Below are 9,100 nucleotides of genomic sequence, written 5' to 3'. Positions count from 1 at the left end.
ATGCATGACATCCCTTACATCAACTTCCCTCTGGCAAACAATGTGGATATTTGTAGCAGTAAAATGAATCATCTATGGAGTACAGGTTTTTTTTTTTTGGCTGTCATGTAAGTGATACTCAGTTACTCAAGTATGATTCACCAAACATGACATGTGATAAATGTATAATTTGGCCTTCTCTGCCCTTTAAAAGTCATCCTCTTGTTCAAATATGTATGCTGCTTTTGTAGATTGCAGGAAATATTGCAATTACAAAAACCCAAAGCTAATTCTTAGACTCACTATAGCGATGGATACCTCTGGTCAGAAATAAGTAAGTGGTGAAAATGCAGAGGTAAAATAATAGGTTACCATCTAGATTTAATACATGGAAAATGAAATGGGAATTTAAATAAATAAGAGAATTGATCATGATAAATGATAATACAGAAGGAATTTAAGATAGAAATATCAGTTTATGTCACATTTGATCAATTAATTAATCTACATCGGCCTATTATTTTTGATGAATTTAATGCCATATTAATTAATTTATTGAATGACGTATTGTTTTTTTTTATTATTCTTTTTTATTTTGGCAGTTTTGGTACACCACATTTCTCTAGCTGAGAGTGAATTGGGAAATTAACGAGGAGCCCTTGAACGCAGCGTAAATACAATTGCGCAGTTCAGGGTCTGCAGCGTGTTGTTGATCATCTAAAATTTGTGTCAGCGGTAAGTCCCGTTAAATATTATTATAAAGGTGAACTGTTTCCTGTTGGTGATTATTTGAGGCGTCAGAAATACGGAGCACGTTGAGTTTATTGTGTTGTTATCCGTAGTTTGCCACATGACCCTAATTAACCTTCTCTTATAACTGGTAAGTTGCTAAGCATAGTATTAGGAATCCGGAATTTGGTATGACGTAAATGCGCCTTCTGAATAAATTAATACAATTAGAGAAATATAAGTTAAAAAAAAAAAAATACAGTCTATGGTGGTAACGTTACTTGCTAACGCTTATTTAAATTTGAAGGACGCGTTTATGTCTATCGTACAAACCACATATTACCCGCCTAATTCAACGTGTCCGAAAATTTTGCTCAAGTGTCAACAAAACTGGCTCCAAAATTTGTATCGTGGTCGGTTTATTATTACATTAACGCAAATCTAGTGACGTTAGCTGTAGATTGTTTTGGTACTTTTTTGTTAACAAACGCCAACTAATATTTGACGTGATTTAAAAAATAGCTAATTCAGCCATTCAAGTTTTCTGCCCACGTGAGAAAGTTACAAGGTGAACGCTGGTCTGAGACTGCGGCTGACCATCACTGATGGCTGACAGTCCGTGAAGGCTCCTGAATCACAGAAAATATCTTGCGTTTCTGTTCTTCCCATTCTGCTGGCTCCTCGTGAACGTGACAAATCGCTGACGTAACAGTGGGGATTTGGGGCGCCAGATTACAGGATGGCCGTGCTCAACTGGCAGTCTCTCTCTCTCTCCCTCCCTCCCTCCTCTCTTTGTTTTAACCTTAGCGGGGTTTTTTTATTTTTTTATTATTGTTTGCAACAATGGAGGTTTCCTTTTGTCTAATGTGTGTATTTTTAGTTCTTCTAACGAGTCTCAACTATTTCAGATGTCTTCTGCTCTGAATCTGCGTCTTATCCACTGCTACTCAAAGCAAGGTACAGAAGCAAGTGTGATTGACACGTTAAATATATCCACTTGCTTAAAGTCAGGCGTGTTCACGTCACATTTGTATGCGTCACTGCAGGCGCGTTTGGATATGGCCCCAGTGCCCTGCGGTCATTCAGCGTCAGTGTGCAGAGAGAGGGCTACAGTAAGTACTGCTACACACCAAAGCTGTTCATACAGGGCTGTGGCATTTTCAGTGCAGCGACCACATGTAATAGATGTTTAAAAGGCTCTAACCTCACACGTGTCTTCCTTTATCCTGCTGGCAGAGTATGTAAATGCTCAGGAGCTGCCAACAGACCTGAGATCCATCACTGACCGGGCTGCTACCACCCTCCTCTGGACTGAGCTCTTCAGAGGTCACATTAAATTTGTTTTCTGTGCTTATAGCCTTGGTCACCGTGATTAGAGTTAGAGGGATATTGTCTCCCGGCTGTCCAGACAGCTCAGTTAGCCGGTAGATCCACCGTATGCGTCAAAAGACAGGAATGTATTGGTTCAGTTGACTCCATCAACACTGATTGAACAACCACATAACAAGTGACATTTTTTTCTTTTAAGGTATTAGCATAACATATGTCATGAAAAGACCAACAATGGATTTAAATGACTAACAAGTATTTCCTAAACAGCCAAAGTCTGGTGTAGCGTATTGCCCTGGGCCAAATAGTAGACCTGAAACTGTTTAACACAAATAACTGAGCTAAACTGTTGTTTGCACTGGGTGAGGTGATCCTTGTGTCAATTCCTCACACACTAGCAGTTTGTATGCACGACTATACCAAATGCATATTAATTTGCAGCTTTTAATTTATTTGACTTAATGAGAGAGAGGAAATCAAATCACATACAACTACTGAATGGCAAGGAAGTTACAGTTAAGTCCTACAGTAAGACTTACAGTATCGTACCTTAAAAACATGGCTTTTTTTTTTTTTTAAATAAAACAACGTATTTAACTCTTGCAAACACGTGGGGAGTGGCTGTGTGCCACAGCCAGGTCAGTAAGGTTGGAAAGTATTGAATGATGGCCTCGCATATTGGTGATTTAGGTCTTCTAATGGGATTTCTTGAAATGAAAAACTACTGTAGACACGATACTAACACCCCCATAGTTCCATAAATCCGTCATTGCTCTCTTTTGATTCTTTGGCGACACCGGCCTGCAGGTTTGGCGATGACCATGAGTTACCTGTTCCGTGAACCTGCCACCATCAACTACCCATTTGAGAAAGGCCCTCTGTCACCTCGCTTCCGCGGCGAGCATGCCCTCCGCCGCTACCCGAATGGAGAGGAGCGCTGCATCGCTTGTAAGCTGTGTGAGGCCATCTGCCCTGCTCAGGTGAACACAAGCGCACACACGGTTCCTGTGACAAAGATAGAGATGTGTTATGTGATGGATGCCACGAAGAATGTATGGAGAACTTGTTGGTGCTGTTTTTTTTAATTAAAGCAAAGAATTTATCATTGTTCATTGTTGGAAAATGTAGATAAACCACAACAGCAAACTCAACAAATGTTGCACGCTTGGTTTTGTTTCTTCCCTGTCCTCATCATGTTGAGCTCAGGCCATCACTATTGAAGCCGAGACCCGAGCTGATGGCAGCAGGAGAACTACACGCTACGACATCGACATGACCAAGTGCATCTACTGTGGTTTCTGCCAGGAGGCCTGCCCTGTCGATGCCATCGTCGAGGTAGGAAAACGTGTACATTGTCTACTGAATGGAAAGCTTGACAGAGCCAAACAAACATCTATATTTCTGTCACGTCTTTTGTGCGAGAGGAATTTTTGGCAAATGAGATCACTTTCAAACTTACATGTCTGATGGTAGTTCAGTGCAGTGGATGCCAAGCAAACAACAATCAATGCCTGCAATGCTTCAAACAAAGTGCTTTATCTTTTAACAGAATCTTTTCCTACTGCAGAAACTTTAAAACTTTTCAAAACAGACAACCCCTCAATTCAAATAACGATGAGTCATTTGTCTTGAAGGGTAAAAACAGGCAGGTTTAGACCTCACTTTCATGCTCGCTCTTTAATTATTTAGACAGCAACTTCTGTCTTTTTGTGCACCGCTATCCACCCATAAAAGCAACAGAATTAATTCCTCATGTTGTCACCACACTTTCGACTGGATATTGTATTTTTTAGACATAAGGGCACTTAAACCTAGTTTGTTTGATACAGGTTCAAAGCTTAACTCGAAGAAGAACTTAACTGTGTGAATCGAGGTTAAATTATTGTATCATCACTGTATGCTGAATCATGCATTGTGGATCATTTCTTTCAATGTCTGCTTTCTCCCTCCATCCCTCTGTCAGGGTCCAAACTTTGAGTTCTCCACGGAGACCCACGAGGAGCTGCTGTACAACAAGGAAAAGCTGCTCAACAATGGAGACAGATGGGAGGCTGAGATAGCAGCCAACATACAGGCAGACTACCTGTACAGATAGACTGACTGTTGTGTCTGTCATCCAGGAAAAGAATACATTTTGTCATCCCAATATGCATTAAAGAGATTACTTGTAGGTTTAAAGCTGTAGCTATGAGGTAATAAATGTGCAGTGAAGCCTTGCAGCCTCACAATCTGTCGACAACACTTCAGGAAAAATATAAACACGCACAAATTATATGTCTTGTGTTGTAATGATGTGAAATTGTACTTTTTGATGCTGAATTTGCAGTCTATGCACACAGTCTGACAGACTTTTTTCTGCAGCACATTAAAGCTTGTTGTATCTGATTTCACAGCTAGGAAACCTCTGAAAGACTATAAAAATGTAATATTTTTTCTGGGAGTATTTAAGACAAATCCTGCTTTAAACCTGTTCATTTGTTCTGTTGCATTAAAGCAGGTGTTGAAACAATGAGTTGAATAATTGGATGGAAAATCAACAGTATTGTTACTGGCAATAATTTGGTATTCAGTTAAATATTGAATTGATTCATCAAAACTAAAAGTACAGCCTCTGGATCTGGTGTTAAAAGTGCAGCGATTTTCTGCTTTTCTTTGTTACATACAGATGGATAGATGTACTCTGTTTTGATCCCAAAGTTGTGAAATTTGGGATCAATAATCGTGGAAATAATTATGTTGTAACAGCAAGTTATCTAGGCACTGCACTGGAGCAGTCAATACACAGCAAATATACAGCAACACGATAAAACAGAAGTACATATTAGTATAGTTCTGTTTACATATATATAGACTATACAATATAAATAACATACTCGATAGAATACACTATAATTATAATATAAACAGGTAACATATTATACACAGGTCATACAAGTGTGCAAAGTTAGGGGAAGAGCAGTCGTGTAAAGATGAGCAAATTCGCAATGACCAAAATTATTGAGGGACAAAACAGGAGTTTGGATGAAATCACATCAAGGTTCACCGTTTGTAGAACAAACCAAGAAAATGATTCAACTTTACTGCTTTTCTCTTATCTTTTATGATAATAAACTAATCAGCTTCGGGTAGTTGATCGGATGAAGCTATCAGTTTTTGGCAAACTATGATGAGCATTTCCACCATTTTCTGATCTGGTAGATCAAACATGCAACTATTTATAAATAAAAGTAATCAGCATGTTAATCAATAATGGATGTAATAATTTGTTACAGAATGTGTCCCATTGTTTTGAAATAAATTAACAAGTCCTGAAATCCCCCCCACCACCCCCCCAGTTGTCATGACATCCTTATAAAAACATGGGGAGTCTATGGTATAAAACGAAACGTCCACCAGCCTTAACATTGGCCGAAGCCGGTCATATTTACTGGGCGATTTTCAAGCGCAAGTGTCTTTCTTAAAAGCACATTTACGTGAACGCTGAATACGACTGCTGAATCATGGTCGGTCGGATGCCTGGCGGTTCAAGGCAGATGCGTTTTTTAACCGCTGTGCGGGTCACGTGATAAGGGCGGAAGCCGACACACACTCCACGCTGAATCTCCCGCGAACGCAGCCATTTACTTCTTTCTCTTCATCGCAGTAGCACCGGTGAGTCGCTGGTCGTCTTCTCCCATTGCGGGCCATCCTCAAAGTCTTACGTGTATTAGTTGTGAAAGTCAGGTACAAAAACAAAACAAAAAAAAAGCAAACAACGGGGTGGGGGACTCTTGAGTTACGCCTCGGGGATTTTTAAAAGTTGGCGTTTTCGTCGCAGCCACGTGAAGACCGAGACGAGGCCGCTGGTTTTCAGGTGCTAACTCGCAGCTAACTTTAGCCGTTAGCTCGACGGGAAGAACGGCTTCCGTGCCGCGTTAGCTCGCCCTCATTTCGCCGCTTTGTTCCTCAAGTGCCGCTTTTATATTTACGTGTGCTCGCTGTGGTGCGTAAAGAGAACTCGGATGTTGTTGTTTTTGTTGTTGTTGCTGCTGCTGTTTAAACAGTCGGTTTGAGCGTGAGACGCAGTTAGATGCTCCTTTCGAGTCTCGTTTTTGTTTCCAGTCGAACGAGAAAAAAAAAAAAGTGCGGTCGCGCGACGTGTGGCGCACTCAAACTGACGCCAGTTAGCTTCTTAGCCGGTTAGCCGATCTCAGCTCGAAAGCGGGAGGTTTCGGTGGCGACATTTTTTTTTATTATTTTTTTTTTTTTTATTAGCGCTCAGCTCCAAAAAAAAAAAAAAGTCGAGAGTGAGTGAAAGCGTTGTGTATTTTTTTGTTGTTGTTTTTTTTTGTTGTTTTGTTTTGACACGAGACGAAGATGAAACAAAACGCCCCAACGGCAGCTGCCGGGACGTTAGCTCGGATAGAACGTGCTAGAAGTAGTCGTCTCTAGGTAACGAGGAGGAAGATCCACATCAGCCGTAAAGTAAACCGCACAACAACAACAACAAAAAAATAAGCCTTTTTATTTATTTATTTATTTTTATAGCGAACTTGGGTTACTGTGTTTATTTAAAACGTCACATCTGACGCTTGCTTATCTTAAAAACGCGGCTGGTTGCTTTATCTCTCGGTGGACGAGGGCGACGGGGAATGTGCTAATAAACCCTCCCGCCTTGTTTTGTTTTAACTCAGATAAAGTCGCAACCACGGCGGACTCAATGGCACAGTGTGTTCCGGTGGCGGTGTTTAAGGTAAGTTACTGCGTACATAAACTGTAAACCCCCCCCATTTGATGGAGAAAGAAAAAAGGATGAAGCTTGCACTACTTCAAGCTCGCTGTGCTAACAGTCGGTGTGATGAACCAGTACCAACCAGTCTGAACTAACCGGTGTCCTCCTTCGCAGTTGGTGTTGGTCGGAGATGGAGGCACCGGGGAAAACGACTTTCGTGAAGCGGCATATTACAGGAGAGTTTGAGAAGAAATATGTTGGTGAGTATTCCCTCGTCGAGACGCGAATGACACACTGGCATACAGACGAGTTGCAGACAAAAGGACTGAAGCGGCACATCGGCTCGACTTCTTGCTTTTTGGTGTCGAGGTACTTCTCTGGATTTCATTTTTTCCGCTGCAGATTCAATAGTCCGGAGTGGCACAGAACCGCCGAGGCGTCGCAATTATTAAAAAAAAACAAAATCGACTTTCGCTTCTGCAATGGGATATTTTCCGCAGGCAAAAGTTGACGATAAAGGGAATTTTGGCCTTTTGTGACACTTCTTGGGACTTAAAGTGGCATTAGGGCAACACCTCGGGGACGAGCGTCGTTCTGAACATGCGTCCACTTCGGTGTTTTCTGACCGGCGGGGGTCGTGGGAACACATCAGTGGGAGAGCAGGGTTTGACACGAGACCGGCTTCATTAAACAGACGGTATGTCAGAAGAAACATTGATCTGCGTGTGCGACAAACTTGCCTCCGGGGACGGGACAGGACACAAATTTCCACAAGCGTGCGCCGGGCAAGCTTGTTGGCACGTCACCTTTTTAGTGTCGGCTCAGCTCGCTTGACTGAGGCGAGGCTAAAAACGGTCCCAGATACCATCCAGAGACGAGCGGGAAAAGGGGCTGAGGTTGAAACCTCAGTTTGGATGCCGAGTCAATGGCAGTGGGTCCCGGTCTCAAATATTGGCTGTACTTATTGATTGTTTGATAATGGTCTTCTTCACTGTTTTCACATTTTGTGTATTTGCTTGTAATTTTAGCCACCCTGGGAGTGGAGGTGCACCCACTGATGTTCCATACCAACAGAGGAGCCATCAAGTATAATGTGTGGGACACCGCTGGTCAGGAGAAGTTTGGAGGCCTGCGAGATGGCTACTACATTCAAGGTGATCTTCACATCCTCGTCATGCTGCTCTGGTTGTTACAGTCTGCTCTGCTACCAGACATTTAAATCTTCCCTTATACTGAATATTGTGTTTCCTGCTTTGTCAACAGCTCAGTGTGCTATCATCATGTTTGACGTCACCTCTCGAGTCACCTATAAGAACGTGCCCAACTGGCATCGTGACCTGGTCCGTGTCTGTGAGAACATTCCCATTGTCCTTTGCGGCAACAAGGTGGACATCAAAGATAGGAAAGTCAAAGCCAAGAGCATCGTGTTTCACCGCAAGAAGAACCTGCAGGTGAGAACTGCTCACAGAAATGATGCCACTTTGCGCGAGTTGTAAAAAAAAAAAAAAGTGCTCGTTTGAGTGTGTTTGTGGTCTGAGCTGTTGTTTCTAACTTCTGTATCTGCTCTGTCCTCAGTACTATGACATTTCTGCCAAGAGTAACTACAACTTTGAGAAGCCTTTCCTGTGGTTAGCAAGGAAGTTGATTGGCGATCCCAACCTGGAGTTTGTGGCCATGCCTGCCCTTGCTCCCCCAGAGGTCCAGATGGACCCGATCCTTGCCGCTAAGTACGAGGAAGAGCTTCAAGTGAGTATGACCATACACACCAAGCGTCTTTGTTTAGGGGACTGCATGTTTGTAATTTCAGTCCAGCAGCTTCTTCTGAGCTAAGTATACAAACAGCAGCTTGGCAGGGAACTGTTTTTTTTTTTTGTTTTTTTTTTAATCTGAACAATAACCTTTTATCTGCCACTCTGCAGGTTGCATCACAAACAGCACTCCCAGATGAAGAAGATGACCTCTAACCTGTTCCCTGGATTCCCCCCCCCCTCTCCCCCCCTGACTGTGGACAGGAAGTTGTTGGAGTTTTGCCCCCCCTTTACTGTAAAATCCCTTTTCAGATTTTTTTATTTTTGAACTTTTTTTGTTTGTTTTAAAACTACGGAAAAAAAAAAAAAACTTGGTGGAAAAGTTGTGGTTCTAATTTCACTGTATAAGACACCTACCCTAGTGTTGTTGTTGGCATGGCAACGTGCTAATCTTCATCGTCGAGCACCCTCTGCTGCACTTACCCAGCTCACATAATGCTGTTGTATGGTGTACTGGAAGCACTAAGGGGAATAAACTTTGAATAAAAACATTCTCAATATAACATGTCCTTGTTTGTTGTAATTTCTGGGATGGTAGTGTCTC

At 42.1% G+C, this 9,100-nt stretch overlaps 2 protein-coding genes across 2 annotated transcripts; both read left to right on the top strand.

Moving 5' to 3' along the window:
* The first annotated feature begins 629 nt into the window (after positions 1–629).
* On the top strand, positions 630–4,546 carry ndufs8b (NADH:ubiquinone oxidoreductase core subunit S8b). The gene is made up of 7 exons (XM_069170750.1): positions 630–714; positions 1,617–1,665; positions 1,755–1,820; positions 1,945–2,034; positions 2,845–3,017; positions 3,244–3,372; positions 4,001–4,546. Exons 2-7 carry the CDS (start codon positions 1,617–1,619, stop codon positions 4,130–4,132), a joined length of 639 nt encoding a protein of 212 aa, XP_069026851.1. The 5' UTR covers positions 630–714; the 3' UTR covers positions 4,133–4,546.
* Positions 4,547–6,350: 1,804 nt separating this feature from the next.
* On the top strand, positions 6,351–9,059 carry ran (RAN, member RAS oncogene family). Its single transcript, XM_069170749.1, is given in 8 exon segments — positions 6,351–6,468; positions 6,711–6,769; positions 6,923–6,949; positions 6,951–7,008; positions 7,777–7,902; positions 8,012–8,199; positions 8,324–8,494; positions 8,668–9,059. Coding segments are annotated over 7 exon segments (648 nt in total). The 5' UTR covers positions 6,351–6,468; positions 6,711–6,736; the 3' UTR covers positions 8,713–9,059.
* The last annotated feature ends 41 nt before the right edge of the window (positions 9,060–9,100 follow it).

The sequence above is a fragment of the Embiotoca jacksoni genome, unplaced genomic scaffold (assembly GCF_022577435.1).
Source record: "Embiotoca jacksoni isolate LCO1_2020_lvr unplaced genomic scaffold, fEmbJac1.0.p SCAF_5, whole genome shotgun sequence".
Classification (NCBI taxonomy): domain Eukaryota; kingdom Metazoa; phylum Chordata; class Actinopteri; family Embiotocidae; genus Embiotoca; species Embiotoca jacksoni.
Note: the sequence above shows the minus strand (reverse complement) of the source record. Positions and strands in the feature narration are given on the sequence as shown.